At 38.4% G+C, this 17,547-nt stretch overlaps 1 protein-coding gene across 3 annotated transcripts in view; it reads right to left on the bottom strand.

The window, feature by feature from the left end:
- Window positions 1–1,122: 1,122 nt before the first annotated feature.
- The window catches only part of p (WD40 repeat domain-containing protein pink), an 88,407-nt gene continuing 71,982 nt past the window's right edge, over window positions 1,123–17,547 (bottom strand). For all 3 annotated transcript variants that reach the window (XM_053772699.2, XM_070083454.1, XM_070083455.1), the window contains exons 7-8: window positions 16,750–16,861; window positions 1,123–4,502 (exon numbers count right to left, since the gene is read on the bottom strand). In XM_053772699.2, coding sequence (XP_053628674.1) covers window positions 4,113–4,502; window positions 16,750–16,861 — 502 coding nt within the window. In that variant the 3' untranslated portion in view covers window positions 1,123–4,112. The remainder of the gene's footprint in view (window positions 4,503–16,749; window positions 16,862–17,547) is intronic.

The raw sequence follows: 17,547 nt of genomic DNA, 5'->3' as shown, positions 1-17,547 counted from the left end.
CCACCAGTGTGGTAGGAGGCCGCAACAGGGTCAAAGAATCCCCCCCCCCAAAAAAAAAACAAAACAAAAAAAAAAATTATGAAATGATTGAGAATCTTTTCCAAAGGTAATGAAACAAAAAGCATGAAATATGATAGAAAACTTACGGAATTATGCTCTTGTGATTGTGGCTTAGCGCTTCTTTTTGATTATAATAATAATAATATGCTCTTGTGAAGTTAGTGGTCTCGGCGATATTTACGCATTGATAATTTTGCTCACTTTGAGCCCTATTTTGGGCCAATTCCACTGTTCCAGTCAACCAAACTCATAGCTGTCTCGCTAGAACTCCTTTTGTTCTATCGACTGAGTACGAGGAACTGCTCATTTACCTATTTCAACAACCCAATAGCGATCAGAAATCACTAATTTGGCCAATTTCACACAAAATTCAAGAAAGGCCAATTTCAAAATGGGGGCCAGAATACATAATGTAGACATTTCTGGCACTAAACATTTTCTCTGTTCATTATTCACATCTCCAGGCCTCTTTATATTACACTTGCTTTTCATTTTGAATTTTTCTGCACATGAAAAATTGAAGATTTACTGTTATTTAGACTGCTGCATAACTGTAGTAATTGTATAAATAATGTCAGTGCATTTGTGAATGCATATTAGACTGGCCAGTTGACGTGTATTGGATGCTATTTTGAGCTCAATTTCAGGCTACTTTTAGTTTGTAAACCATCCAAAAACATCTAAATTTCTGTAATATATCTGCAATTATATCAATTGAGACCAAAAAATTGAGAATACAACCATAAAAACCATATAAAAATACACTGCAAAGTCGTTCTTTTACACCAAAAACACGGTCACAGTTTTTTTCTCGTTATGCACTGCGTGCTGCAGGAATTTTTTTTATACCGCACGCACTGACCACACAGACCCATTCTCTCATATGTAGGCCTACCAGTTTTCTCTCACAAGATTGGAAGCCACTAGAATTTTGGCGTAGTATTACGGGACCAACCCTGGGTTAAATGTGGTATATTTCATTTAGGCATGGTAGCTGAGTGAGCTACCTTTTTTTTTTTTTTTTTTTTTTTTTTTTTTTTTAAAAAAAAAAAAAAAAAGGTAGCTCACTCAGCTACCATGCCTACACAAAATGACATTTAAAGTGCTCCAGGGCAATTATTAAAATAATTATTACAGTATTATTATTAGTACTGACATACCTTGTTCACTGAATTTAATCAACTCTCACAACTACCCTTAGATGCCATTGGAAACGAGAGAGAGAGAGAGAGAATGAGAGATGACAATAATGTAAACTAACAGATGAATGCATAAAAAAACCATACCACGGGCAGGGATAAATATATTGTTTCAGACTATGAAACAATGCTCTTCTCCAGACTGAGGGACTGACCACCTCAAAACTTTAAGGGTGATGGACTGATTACATCATCTTCAAGTCTCTTCTGCTTCTATCAACTTTTCTGTACTCGACTGAAGAAGCCTACTGTGTAGGCGAAACGTTTCAAAATAAAGATACTTAACTGTTGCATATGTGTCTTACCTAACAACAGGGATAAATATACCTAGTTGGATGAATAAGAATAAGCAGAGTTAACTGCACATGGCTTGTATCCAGAGACAAGACTGAGTAACTGAATCAAGCTTTCTGTGCAGTGGCAATTTGAAAATCTGAATTTGTGTTTGCATTCTCTGATGCACTTTTAATAAATTTTTGCAATTTTAGCAGAAACAGTACACTCAAACCATACCACAGGTGGGGTTAGAACCCGCGATCAGTGTCTCAAAACTCCAGACCAACGCGTTAGCCACTGAAGTTTTGAGACACTGATCAGGGGTTCTAACCCCACCCGTGGTATGGTTAGTTTGCAATCGTGTCATTACAATTTTGTGAGTCGGTACACTCATTTGTGGAGAAGAAGAATGTTATCCATGGAGCCCACACTCTTATACTGATGTGAAGAATGGGTTTTAAGCGTTGCAATGAGGAGGATGCCGCAGTAGTCATGTTTGAGAGCAAAGTGTGGTGTGAATATTATGTAGAGAATTTGGAGAGTAGGAGGTGCAGGGTCACTAAAAGTATTATCCATGGGGCTGAAGAAGGTTTAAGGTGGTTTGGACACTTAGGGAGGATGGAGGAAATAGGATGACTTGGAGGATATATAAATCTGTAGTGGAGGGGTAGGGGTCACCCTAGGAAACATTGGAGAGAGGGGTAAAATGGTTTTGTACAACAGAGGCTTGGGCATCCAACAGGCATGTGAGAATGTTAAATAGAAATGAATGGAGGCAAATGGTTCTTATGACTTGAAATGCTGTTGGAGTGTGGGCAAGGTAACGCTTATGATGGGATTCATGTAATGGGTTAGCCAGACTTGAGTCCTGAAAGTGAGAAGCACTGTGCCTGCACTCTGAAGAAGGGTTGGGGATATAGCAGTTTTGAAAGTCATCCGAGCTGTAGTGTTGGTACGCGTCTGACAAGACAATGATAAAGTGGGAAATAATAATTATTTCTCCTTTAACAGGTCACCCTACCTTGGTTGGAAATGTCTGTGTTAAAAAAAAAAAAAATGGAGCGTGTGGTAATCCCCAATGTTGCCGTCAGTAGGTCATCAACCTTCAATTTCATGCCCTCATATCTTGGAAAGTACTTGAGGTAATTTTTTGCTTCATTATCACCACAAAAAAATTTTTTTTATTTATTTATTTAATTTAATTTTTTTTTTTAAAAATGCTGACATTTTCTGCAGTTTTAATTCTGGGGCTCCGGACAGTGGAAGGGTTAATATAAAGTACACGTTTAAAAAATTCTTCTTTGTCCAATAAACAGTTGTTCTCTTACCTTACTGCAGTGACAAAGTGTGGAGACAGATATCTCCTTAAATTATATTGATAACATAAGGTTTGTGGGCAGCTGTGTTGTTGTAGGCAGCAGTTGTAGGGCGAGTGATGAGGACAGTTGTAGGGTGAGTGATGAGGACAGTTGTAGGGTGAGTGATGAGGACAGTTGTAGGGTGAGTGATGAGGACAGTTGTAGGGTGAGTGATGAGGTCAGTTGTAGGGTGAGTGATGAGGACAGTTGTAGGGTGAGTGATGAGGACAGTTGTAGGGTGAGTGATGAGGACAGTTGTAGGGTGAGTGATGAGGACAGTTGTAGGGTGAGTGATGAGGACAGTTGTAGGGTGAGTGATGAGGACAGTTGTAGGGTGAGTGATGAGGTCAGTTGTAGGGTGAGTGATGAGGACAGTTGTAGGGTGAGTGATGAGGTCAGTTGTAGGGTGAGTGATGAGGACAGTTGTAGGGTGAGTGATGAGGACAGTTGTAGGGTGAGTGATGAGAACAGTTGTAGGGTGAGTGATGAGGACAGTTGTAGGGTGAGTGATGAGGACAGTTGTAGGGTGAGTGATGAGGACAGTTGTAGAGTGAGTGATGAGGACAGACACATTAGTGTAGTGACCATAAATACCTGTTGGTTTGACCTGAGTATTTTACAAGGCTTGACAATCCACAGCTGAGCAAAATTATTTCACAAACTATGGTGCTAAAGTGTGCACCTGGAGAGTTGATACCTCATCTAACCTGAGATAAAATGTTCATAAATAATTTTACTCAACTAAAGACTTTTAAGAATAACTGTAACAATTCACCACAGAGTATTTGGCACATTGGATAATAAACTTAACAAGAAAAAATAAAGTACACAAAAGATTCACAAGATCAAAGGAACACGTCATTTTTTACAAATTTGCATAGGAACACTGTACCAAAAATGTATGAGGTTATGTAATCTTTTGTTTCTGGAGAGTATTTGGGCCATTCCAGCCAAAGGAATTAAATACTTTTTATCAAAGTAATCTCATAGCTGCTCCAAAGATCCAGATGCTAGGTATAAATTTAAAGATAACAATTAGTGTTAGGTTAATGTAAACACCCTATTGACCGCTTTGCAGTCAATAGGGTTATATTTTACCTGCACATCAGCAGTCAAGAATATTTTAATTCTTAAAAAACAAAAAGATTAAAGTATTCTTGTAAGCCCTCAGGGTATATATACTAGGAGATATACACTTCTTAGTGTAAATATCCTATATTTACAAATTGACACAGTTGAGAGAGGCACTGTGAGCACATATAACACAACAATGACCCCTGTGAGCTAAGCAGATGGTGTGGAAGGCATGACTGCAGGGAAACACAGTAATGCCACCTTCACTTACTAGAGCTTGAGTGGGCAACTTCAAGTGGCAACAAAAGCATACTCCTTGCAACACCTGCGTCTGTACTCCCCAGTGGTGCCCCAGTGGTCCTGGAGTAGCACCCAGCGCTGAGGATCTTGGGGGAGTATGCTCATCATTCTCATCCACCTGTACTTCATTCTCAATCTCACCATTCTTGGAAGAACACTGTGACAATTTAAGTCCTTCACTTTCTTCATTAGTTCTGTTGTCAATGGCATCATGTCTATGAAGTGATGTTGCTACCTGCAAAAATGTTCACTCATTAACGAGGTTATGAATGAATTTCTATGGCAATATAATGCTGTCTGACTCACATGGTCAGAGTGTTAAAATGAAAATAATAATTCTCATGCTGTTACAGTTGTCTGACAACCTCCTAGCAACAATTTATACATGTAAACTGCCTTGTATAATTAATTTTAAAAACTGGATACATATATATACTATATATTTTTTTTTAACAAGTTGGCCGTCTCCCACCAACGCAGGGTGACTCAAAAGGAAAGAAAATCCCCAAAAAGAAAATACTTTCATTATCATTCAACACTTTCACCTCGCTCACACATAATCACTGTTTTTGCAGAGGTGCTCAGAATACAACAGTTTAGAAGTATATACGTATAAAGATACACAACATATCCCTCCAAACTACTAATATCCCAAAACTCTCCTTTAGAGTGTGGGCATTGTACTTCCCATTTCCAGGACTCAAGTCCGGCTATATAGAAATAACCGGTTTCCCTGAATCCCTTCACTAAATATTACCCTGCTCACACCCCAACAGATCGTCAGGTCCCAAATACCATTCGTTTCCATCCACTCCTATCGAACACGCTCATGCACGCCTGCTGGAAGTCCAAGCCCCTCGCCCACAAAACCTCCCTTACCCCTTCCTTCCAACCTTTTCGAGGACAACCCCTACCCCGCCTTCCTTCTCCTACAGATTTAAATGCTTTTCATGTCATTCTACTTTGATCCATTCTCTCTAAACGACCAAACCACCTCAACAACCCCTCTTCAGCCCTCTGACTAATACTTTTATTAACTCCACACCTTCTCCTAATTTCTACACTCCGAATTTTCTGCATAATATTTACACCACACATTGCCCTTACACAGGACATCTCCACTGCCTCCAACCGCCTCCTCGCTGCAGCATTCACAACCCAAGCTTCACACCCATATAAGAGTGTTGGTACTACTATACTTTCATATATTCCCTTCTTTGCCTCCATAGACAACGTTTTTTGACTCCACATATACCTCAACGCACCACTCACCTTTTTTCCCCTCATCAATTCTATGATTAACCTCATCCTTCATAAATCCATCCGCTGACACGTCAACTCCCAAGTACAGTGGACCCCCGCTTAACCATCACCTCCAAATGCGACCAATTATGTAAGTGTATTTATGTAAGTGCGTTTGTACGTGTATGTTTGGGGGTCTGAAATGGACTAATCTACTTCACAATATTCCTTATGGGAAAAAATTCGGTCAGTACTGGCACCTGAACATACTACTGGAATGAAAAAAGTTCGTTAACCGGGGGTCCACTGTATCTCAAAACATTCACTTCTTCCATATTCCTCCTCCCCAATTTGATATATATATATATATATATATATATACATGTATATATAGGTAAAATGAAAGGGGGTAAGGCAGCCGGGATTGATGGGATAAAGATAGAAATGTTAAAAGCAGGTGGGGATATAGTTTTAGAGTGGTTGGTGCAATTATTTAATAAATGTATGGAAGAGGGTAAGGTACCTAGGGATTGGCAGAGAGCATGCATAGTTCCTTTGTATAAAGGCAAAGGGGATAAAAGAGAGTGCAAAAATTATAGGGGGATAAGTCTGCTGAGTATACCTGGTAAAGTGTAAGGTAGAGTTATTATTGAAAGAATTAAGAGTAAGACAGAGAATAGGATAGCAGATGAACAAGGAGGCTTTAGGAAAGGTAGGGGGTGTGTGGACCAGGTGTTTACAGTGAAACATATAAGTGAACAGTATTTAGATAAGGCTAAAGAGGTCTTTGTGGCATTTATGGATTTGGAAAAGGCGTATGACAGGGTGGATAGGGGGGCAATGTGGCAGATGTTGCAAGTGTATGGAGTAGGAGGTAGGTTACTGAAAGCAGTGAAGAGTTTTTACGAGGATAGTGAGGCTCAAGTTAGAGTATGTAGGAAAGAGGGAAATTATTTCCCAGTAAAAGTAGGCCTTAGACAAGGATGTGTGATGTCACCATGGTTGTTTAATATATTTATAGAAGGGGTTGTAAGAGAAGTAAATGCGAGGGCCTTGGCAAGAGGCGTGGAGTTAAAAGATAAAGAATCACACACAAAGTGGGAGTTGTCAGAGCTGCTCTTTGCTGATGACACTGTGCTCTTGGGATATTCTGAAGAGAAGTTGCAGAGATTGGTGGATGAATTTGGTAGGGTGTGCAAAAGAAGAAAATTAAAGGTGAATACAGGAAAGAGTAAGGTTATGAGGATAACAAAAAGATTAGGTGATGAAAGATTGAATATCATATTGGAGGGAGAGAGTATGGAGGAGGTGAATGTATTCAGATATTTGGGAGTGGACGTGTCAGCGGATGGGTCTATGAAAGATGAGGTGAATCATAGAATTGATGAGGGGAAAAGAGTGAGTGGTGCAATTAGGAGTCTGTGGAGACAAAGAACTTTGTCCTTGGAGGCAAAGAGGGGAATGTATGAGAGTATAGTTTTACCAACGCTCTTATATGGGTGTGAAGCATGGGTGATGAATGTTGCAGCGAGGAGAAGGCTGGAGGCAGTGGAGATGTCATGTCTGAGGGCAATGTGTGATGTGAATATAATGCAGAGAATTCGTAGTTTGGAAGTTAGGAGGAGGTGCGGGATTACCAAAACTCTTGTCCAGAGGGCTGAGGAAGGGTTGTTGAGGTGGTTCGGACATGTAGAGAGAATGGAGTGAAACAGAATGACTTCAAGAGTGTATCAGTCTGTAGTGGAAGGAAGGCGGGGTAGGGGTCGGCCTAGGAAAGGTTGGAGAGAGGGGGTAAAGGAGGTTTTGTGTGCGAGGGGCCTGGACTTCCAGCAGGCATGCGTGAGCGTGTTTGATAGGAGTGAATGGAGACAAATGGTTTTTAATACTTGACGTGCTGTTGGAGTGTGAGCAAAGTAACACTTATGAAGGGGTTCAGGGAAACCGGCAGGCCGGACTTGAGTTCTGGAGATGGGAAGTGCAGTGCCTGCACTCTGAAGGAGGGGTGTTAATGTTGCAGTTTAAAAACTGTAGTGTAAAGCACCCTTCTGGCAAGACAGTGATGGAGTGAATGATGGTGAAAGTTTTTCTTTTTCGGGCCACCCTGCCTTCGTGGGAATCGGCCAGTGCGATAAAAATATATATATATATATATATATATATATATATATATATATATATATATATAATATATATATATATATATATATATATATATATATATACACATATACAGTGGACCCCCGGTTAACGAACTTTTTTCATTCCAGTAGTATGTTCAGGTGCCAGTACTGACCGAATTTTTTCCCATAAGGAATATTGTGAAGTAGATTAGTCCATTTCAGACCCCCAAACATACACGTACAAACGCACTTACATTAATACACTTACATAATTGGTCGCATTTGGAGGTGATCGTTAAGCGGGGGTCCAATGTATGTATGTATGTATGTATGTATGTATATGTATATGTATATGTATATATATATATATATATATATATATATATATATATATATATATATATATATATATATATATATATATATATATATATATATATATATATATATATATATATATATATATATATATATATATATATATATATATATATATATATATATATATATATATATATATATATATATATATATATATATATATATATATATATATATATATATATATATATATATATATATATATATATATATATATATTTATATATATATATATATATATATATATATATATATATATATATATATATATATATATATATATATATATATACATAGGTAGTAGGTTGGTAGACAGCAACCACCCAGGGAGGTACTACCGTCCTGCCAAGTGAGTGTAAAACGAAAGCCTGTAATTGTTTTACATGATGGTAGGATTGCTGGTGTCTTTTGTCTGTCTCATAAATATGCAAGATTACAGGTACGTCTTCCTACTTCTACTTACACTTAGGTCACACTACACATACATGTACATGTTTATTTATACATACTCATCTGAGTTTTCTTTGATTTTATCTTAATAGTTCTTGGTCTTATTACTTTTCCTTTTATATCCATGGGGAAGTGGAATAAGAATCTTTCCTCCGTAAGCCATGCGTGTTGTAAAAGTCAACTAAAATGCCGGGAACAATGGGCTAGTAACCCCTTTTCCTGTAAAGATTACTAAAAAGAATAAAAAGAAGAAAATTGTCAAAGTGGGAAGTCTGAATGTGCGTGGATGTTGTGCAAATGATAAGAAAGAGATGATTGTGGATGTTATGAATGAGAAGAAACTGGATGTCCTGGCTTTAAGTGAAACAAAGCTGAAGGGGGTGGGAGAGTTTCAATGGAGAGGAATAAATGGGATTAGGTCAGGGGTTTCAAATAGAGTTAGAGCTAAAGAAGGAGTAGCAATAATGTTGAAGGATAAGCTATGGCAGGAAAAGAGGGACTACAAATGCATAAATTCAAGGATTATGTGGAGTAAAATAAAGATTGTATGTGAAAAGTGGGTTATAGTAAGCGTGTATGCACCTGGAGAAGAGAGAAGTGTAGAGGAGTGAGAGAGATTCTGGGAAATGTTGAGTGAATGCGTGGGGAGTTTTGAATCAAGTGTGAAAGTAATGGTGGTTGGGGATTTCAATGCTAAAGTGGGTAAAAATGTTATGGAGGGAGTAGTAGGTAAATTTGGGGTGCCAGGGGTAAATGTAAATGGGGAGCCTTTAATTGAGCTATGTGTAGAAAGAAATTTGGTAATAAGTAATACATATTTTATGAAAAAGAAGATAAATAAATATACAAGGTATGATGTAGCACGTAATGAAAGTAGTTTGTTAGATTATGTATTGGTGGATAAAAGGTTGATGGGTAGGCTCCAGGATGTACATGTTTATAGAGGGGCAACTGATATATCGGATCATTATTTAGTTGTAGCTACAGTTAGAATAAGAGGTAGATGGGAAAAGAGGAAGGTGGCAACAACAAGTAAGAGGGAGGTGAAAGTGTATAAACTAAGGGAGGAGGAAGTTCGGGCGAGATATAAGCGACTATTGGCAGAAACGTGGGCTAGTGCAAAGATGAGTAGTGGGGGGGTTGAAGAGGGTTGGAATAGTTTTTAAAATGCAGTATTAGAATGTGGGGCAGAAGTTTGTGGTTATAGGAGGGTGGGGGCAGGAGGAAAGAGGAGTGATTGGTGGAATGATGAAGTAAAGGGTGTGATAAAAGAGAAAAAGGTAGCTTACGAGAGGTTTTTACAAAGCAGAAGTGTTATAAGAAGAGCAGAGTATATGGAGAGTAAAAGAAAGGTGAAGAGAGTGCAAAAGGAGAGCAGATGAAAGAGTGGGAGAGGCACTGTCAAGAAATTTTAATGAAAATAAGAAAAAATTTTGGAGTGAGTTAAACAAGTTAAGAAAGCCTAGGGAAAGTATGGATTTGTCCGTTAAAAACAGAGTAGGGGAGTTAGTAGATGGGGAGAGGGAGGTATTAGGTAGATGGCGAGAATATTTTGAGGAACTTTTAAATGTTGAGGAAGAAAGGGAGGCGGTAATTTCATGCACTGGCCAGGGAGGTATACCATCTTTTAGGAGTGAAGAAGAGCAGAATGTAAGTGTGGTGGAGGTACGTGAGGCATTACGTAGAATGAAAGGGGGTAAAGCAGCTGGAACTGATGGGATCATGACAGAAATGTTAAAAGCAGGGGGGGATATAGTGTTGGAGTGGTTGGTACTTTTGTTTAATAAATGTATGAAAGAGGGGAAGGTACCTAGGGATTGGCAGAGAGCATGTATAGTCCCTTTATATAAAGGGAAAGGGGACAAAAGAGATTGTAAAAATTATAGAGGAATAAGTTTACTGAGTATACCAGGAAAAGTATACGGTAGAGTTATAATTGAAAGAATTAGAGGTAAGACAGAATGTAGAATTGCGGATGAGCAAGGAGGCTTCAGAGTGGGTAGGGGATGTGTAGATCAAGTGTTTACATTGAAGCATATATGTGAACAGTATTTAGATAAAGGTAGGGAAGTTTTTATTTCATTTATGGATTTAGAAAAGGCATATGATAGAGTGGATAGAGGAGCAATGTGGCAGATGTTGCAAGTTTATGGAATAGGTGGTAAGTTACTAAATGCTGTAAAGAGCTTTTATGAGGATAGTGAGGCTCAGGTTAGGGTGTGTAGAAGAGAGGGAGAATACTTCCCGGTAAAAGTAGGTCTTAGACAGGGATGTGTAATGTCACCATGGTTGTTTAATATATTTATAGATGGGGTTGTAAAAGAAGTAAATGCTAGGGTGTTCGGGAGAGGGGTGGGATTAAATTATGGGGAATCAAATTCAAAATGGGAATTGACACAGTTACTTTTTGCTGATGATACTGTGCTTATGGGAGATTCTAAAGAAAAATTGCAAAGGTTAGTGGATGAGTTTGAGAATGTGTGTAAAGGTAGAAAGTTGAAAGTGAACATAGAAAAGAGTAAGGTGATGAGGGTATCAAATGATTTAGATAAAGAAAAATTGGATATCAAATTGGGGAGGAGAAGTATGGAAGAAGTGAATGTTTTCAGATACTTGGGAGTTGACGTGTCGGCGGATGGATTTATGAAGGATGAGGTTAATCACAGAATTGATGAGGAAAAAAAAAAAAGTGAGTGGTGCGTTGAGGTATATGTGGAGTCAAAAAACGTTATCTATGGAGGCAAAGAAGGGAATGTATGAAAGTATAGTAGTACCAACACTCTTATATGGATGTGAAGCTTGGGTGGTAAATGCAGCAGCGAGGAGACGGTTGGAGGCAGTGGAGATGTCCTGTCTAAGGGTAATGTGTGGTGTAAATATTATGCAGAAAATTCGGAGTGTGGAAATTAGGAGAAGGTGTGGAGTTAATAAAAGCATTAGTCAGAGGGCAGAAGAGGGGTTGTTGAGGTGGTTTGGTCATTTAGAGAGAATGGATCAAAGTAGAATGACATGGAAAGCATATAAATCTATAGGGGAAGGAAAGAGGGGTAGGGGTCGTCCTCGAAAGGGTTGGAAAGAGGGGGTAAAGGAGGTTTTGTGGGCGAGGGGCTTGGACTTCCAGCAAGCGTGCATGAGCGTGTTAGATAGGAGTGAATGGAGACGAATGATACTTGGGACCTGACGATCTGTTGGAGTGTGAGCAGGGTAATGTTTAGTGAAGGGATTCAGGGAAACCGGTTATTTTCATATAGTCGGACTTGAGTCCTGGAAATGGGAAGTACAATGCCTGCACTTTAAAGGAGGGGTTTGGGATATTGGCAGTTTGGAGGGATATGTTGTGTATCTTTATACGTATATGCTTCTAAACTGTTGTATTCTGAGCACCTCTGCAAAAGCAGTGATAATGTGCGAGTGTGGTGAAAGTGTTGAATGATGATGAAAGTATTTTCTTTTTGGGGATTTTCTTTCTTTTTTGGGTCACCCTGCCTCGGTGGGAGACGACCAACTTGTTGAAAAAAAAAAAAAAATATACACACACACACACATATATATATATATATATATATATATATATATATATAGTTATAGTAGATTGGTAGACAGCAAGCACCCAGGGAAGTACTACCATCCTGCCAGATGACTGTGAAACAGAAACCTGTAACTGTTTTGCATGATGGTAGGATTGCTGGTTTCTTTTTCTGTCTCATAAACACGCTAGATAACAGGGATATCTTGCTACTCCTACTTACACTTTGGTCACACTTCACAGTCACGCACATGCATATATATATATACATACATCTAGGTTTTTCTCCTTTTTCTAAATAGCTCTTGTTCTTCTTTATTTCTTCTATTGTCCATGAGGAAGTGGAAAAGAATCTTTCCTCCGTAAGCCATGCGTGTCGTATGAGGCGACTAAAATGCCGGGAGCAATGGGCTAGTAATCCCTTCTCCTGTAGACATTTACTAAAAAAAGAGAAGAAAAACTTTATAAAACTGGGATGCTTGAATGTGCGTGGATGTAGTGCGGATGACAAGAAACAGATGATTGCTGATGTTATGAATGAAAAGAAGTTGGATGTCCTGGCCCTAAGCGAAACAAAGCTGAAGGGGGTAGGGGAGTTTCGGTGGGGGGAAATAAATGGGATTAAATCTGGAGTATCTGAGAGAGTTAGAACAAAGGAAGGGGTAGCAGTAATGCTGAAGGATCAGTTATGGAAGGAGAAAAGAGAATATGAATGTGTAAATTCAAGAATTATGTGGATTAAAGTAAAGGTTGGATGCGAAAAGTGGGTCATAATAAGCGTGTATGCACCTGGAGAAGAAAGGAATGTAGAGGAGAGAGAGAGAGATTTTGGGAGATGTTAAGTGAATGTATAGGAGCCTTTGAACCAAGTGAGAGAGTAATTGTGGTAGGGGACCTGAATGCTAAGTAGGAGAAACTTTTAGAGAGGGTGTGGTAGGTAAGTTTGGGGTGCCAGGTGTAAATGATAATGGGAGCCCTTTGATTGAACTTTGTACAGAAAGGGGTTTAGTTATAGGTAATACATATTTTAAGAAAAAGAGGATAAATAAGTATACAAGATATGATGTAGGGCGAAATGACAGTAGTTTGTTGGATTATGTATTGGTAGATAAAAGACTGTTGAGTAGACTTCAGGATGTACATGTTTATAGCGGGGCCACAGATATATCAGATCACTTTCTAGTTGTAGCTACACTGAGAGTAAAAGGTAGATGGGATACAAGGAGAATAGAAGCATCAGAATAGAAGCATCAGAATAGAAGCTATTGGAGGATAGATGGGCTAATGAGAGCATAGGCAATGGGGTTGAAGAGGTATGGGGTAGGTTTAAAAATGTAGTGTTAGAGTGTTCAGCAGAAGTTTATGGTTACAGGAAAGTGGGTGCGGGAGAGAAGAGGAGCGATTGGTGGAATGATGATGTAAAGAGAGTAGTAAGGGAGAAAAAGTTAGCATATGAGAAGTTTTTACAAAGTAGAAGTGATGCAAGGAGGGAAGAGTATATGGAGAAAAAGAGAGAGGTTAAGAGAGTGGTGAAGCAATGTAAGAGGCATTTTAGTCGCCTCTTACAATACGCATGGCTTACGGAGGAATAGTTCTGTTCCCCTTCCCCATGGAGATAAGAGGAAATAAACAAGAACAAGAACTAGAAAGAAAATAGAAGAAAACCCAGAGGAGTGTGTATATATATATATATATGCTTGTATACATGTATGTGTAGTGTGACCTAAGTGTAAGAAGTAGTAGCAAGACGTACCTGAAATCTTGCATGTTTATGAGACAGAAAAGAGACACCAGCAATCCTAATTCATAATATCTAACTTCTTATTGTTATCCAAAATCTACATATACGAGTTTACTCGTTCTTAGCATTCCACATGAAACTTAACACTGCTAGCTTGGGTTAAGGCCACTGAAGCCCCCATCCAGCCTGTTGAGACAGCCAATACACTAAATACAGTGGAACCCCGGTTAACGATATTTTTTCATTCCAGAAGTATGTTCAGTTGCCAGTACTGACCGAATTTGTTCCCATAAGGAATATTGTGAAGTAGATTAGTCCATTTCAGACCCCCAAACATTCACGTACAAACGCACTTACATAAATACACTTACATAATTGGTCGCATTGGGAGGTGATCGTTAAGCGGGGATCCAGTGTAATTCCTTCCCTACAATAGGATTAAAACTAGCTAACAAAATCCAAAGTTCTAATGCCCAAGCAAGTGACTACCTTGCTGCAAGTTTTCCAAACTTGCTCTATCTAGCTCTAATTCTACTGAGGTCTCTTTGATAAATTCACTAAAAAACATAGCAGGAAACTTAGCTACTTTGCCACCACTAATGTAAAAAAAAAAACAGCTCATGTGCTATTACCCACCACTGCAACATTAATCAACAAATCAAGACTGTTCTAACAATGCTTAAAATAGCAAGGGTTACCACAATACATAGAGGAGGAGGCCCAACTGATGTAAATAACTATAGGCCAATATCTAACTTGTCACTGTTATCTAAAATCTTTGAAAAATTAATTTATATGAGTATACTCTGAAGGAGGGGTTTTAATGTTGCAGTTTTATAACTGTAGTGTAGGATGCCTCTGGCAAGACAGTTGATGGAGTGAATGAGGATGAAATTTTTTCTTTTTCAGGCCACCCTACCTTGGTGAGAAATGCTTGTCTTATTTTATGCAGCTCTTCAGAATAATGAATATTCACTGAGCCTCTTCATAGACCTTAGTAAACCTATAGATACAGAATACTGACAAGACCTTCTATATGATGTTTGGGAACAGAGCTGCAAATGTCAAAATAATTATAATGATTAATATTTCTCCCACTGCAAGATAAACTGAAGGAAAATTCTTAGGTCTATACCTTGACAACAACTTGGAATTCAACAATGACATCCAACACATAACAAAGGTCTCTGAAAGAGTATGCATCCTCCCTAAGATATGTTACTATATACCTCAGACAACACTACACTACCTCACCTATGGTATTTATGCCTGAGGATCCACTACAGCAAATCATCTAAAGTCAATAATAACTCAACAAAGATTTGTATGAATGATCACCCAATCTAGTGCCAAGCAACACACTCCCTCACTTTTAAGAATTTAAACCTACTTAATAAACATAATATTCACTCATATTATTGTGCATATTATATATACAGGACAATCAATAATAATATAAACTCTGCTGGGAAACTCTCTCATAACAACATGTTTAGTGGAGTGAGAGAGATGAGAAAAATGAGGAGAAAAGGCATGGGAAACACTGCTGGAACAGCTGTAGAAATCTTCAAGAAGAAACTAGACAATTTCCTCTGCCAGGTGCCAGATCAACTAGGCTGTGACATATATGTGGGCCAGTAGGTTGCCAGCAGCAATAGCCTGATTAACCAAGTAAGTAACAAATAAGCCAGGTCCAGGGCCAGGCCAAGAGTGGGAAAATTCTCAGAGCCCATGAAGGTCTTCTACCAGGATAATATGACCCCCAAAAAACGAAACACAGTCACCATCATTCCTTCAAGAGCTGTCTTGCCAGAATTACACAAACATTACAATTCAAATGACTCTCCAAACTGAAACCATGATTTAATTCTATATGCAGTGGACCCCCCGTAAATCATGGTTCTGAATTAAAGGCTTCAGTAATTTGCAGATTTTTCCTTAGAGCTTAACTAATAATTGTTCGTGTAAATCTTCGCAAATTCACGGAATTCTTTTTGGCTTTTTTCGTGGCAATATACAATTTTTTATGCGTTTTAATGCTAAATATTAAGAACAATATAATTTAATAATTTTGTAACATAAGTAATGTAAATTCAGCGAAATTTCCATATAAAATATAATGCTTCTAATCCATGGGGAAGTGGAATAAGAATCTTTCCTCCGTAAGCCATGCGTGTTGTAAAAGTCAACTAAAATGCCGGGAACAATGGGCTAGTAACCCCTTTTCCTGTAAAGATTACTAAAAAGAATAAGAAGAAAATTGTTTTCTTTCTTTTTTGGGTCACCCTGCCTCGGTGGGAGACGGCCGACTTGTTGAAAAAAAAAAAAAAAAAAAAAAAAAAAAAAATGATTCTACTAAATTAATACCGTATATTTACTGTAAGTATACCAAAGAAAATGGGACTGCATGAATTACAGAATACCAAAGAAAACAGGCTTGCATGAATTACAGTATATATGGGGATAGCACCAGTATTTTACATTCTAGCACTGTGGGAGACATAGCAGTACAGTACTGTACACAGGTTTATCTTTACAGTTTTTTTTTTTTAAGGGTGATGTATGAAGCTGAGTTTGAAAGTAAATTAAAGTGTTTTAGGGGCATATTTAGGGTTTAAACTATAAAAAAAGGCATTTATAGGCAATATCTTAACAGCGTCCAGAATTCGCGGTTTTTCTAAATTCGCGGGTGGTCTTGGAACGTAACCCCGTGAATTTGGGGGGACTACTGTACAGTGAATAAAGACTGCAACAAAGACCTGCTTTGCAGAGTGAGTGGTAGTAAGTCACTGCGTGAAGTCCACTAAGCAAACAGCAAACACAGTTTTACTCTAAGTATGCATAGAAAATTATGATAAAACACTTGAAATTATTACTATTATTATAACCCCAGGGGCTGTATGACCTCTATAGGTCATACAGCCCCTGGGGTTATACAGTGCCTGGGGAAATGGTAGGCATTCCTGTTTGCTTCAAGGAAGACCTTACAAACACACAGGAAAGTAATAACTAGCATACAAACCTTGTGTGAGTAAAACTTTTTCCTGGTGTGAGTGAGAGTGTCAAAGAGCGACCAGCATGCAGCTGGTCCTCTTCTTTCAGCCAATGAGGAGAAAATACACCAACTATACACTCTGTAAATGTGAAAGCAATATTCAGGTAAGTTTTGTTCTGTTCACATTTTAAAAATATTTCAGTCTCAGTAATATACTATTATAATCTCGCATTAACATTCATGAAGTCAAAAGTCAAACACACATTGATGTTGCTTATGAAGTCTACAACATGTGGATAAATGCATCAATGCAGTATCTAAACACACAGATATATGGTAATGACTGTATGACAGTACTATGAATTTTTTTTTTTCAACAAGTCAGGGTGACCCAAAAAAGAAACACTTTCACCATCATTCAACACTTTCACAATCATTCACACATAATCAATGTCTTTGCAGAGGCACTCAAATACAACAGTTTAGATGTTACTCCAAACAGCAAATATCCCAAACCCCTCCTTTAAAGTGCAGGCACTGTACTTCCCACCTCCAGGACTCAAGTCTGGCTAACCAGTTTCCCTGAATCCCTGCAAAAAATATTACCCTGCTCACACTCCAACAGCTTGTCAGGTCCCAAAAGCCACTCATCTTCATTCACTCCTATCTAACACACACATGAATGCTTTATGTCCAAGCCCTTTGCACAAAAACCTCTTTTATCCCTTCCCTCCATCCTGTCCTAGGATGACCCCCTACCCCTATTCTCCAAAACAGATTTATGCACCCTGTAAGTCATCCTATATTGCTCCATCCTCTCTAAAT

Source organism: Cherax quadricarinatus, chromosome 9 (assembly GCF_038502225.1).
Source record: "Cherax quadricarinatus isolate ZL_2023a chromosome 9, ASM3850222v1, whole genome shotgun sequence".
In the NCBI taxonomy this organism is placed as follows: domain Eukaryota; kingdom Metazoa; phylum Arthropoda; class Malacostraca; order Decapoda; family Parastacidae; genus Cherax; species Cherax quadricarinatus.
This window is presented reverse-complemented; position numbering and strand designations above follow the sequence as displayed.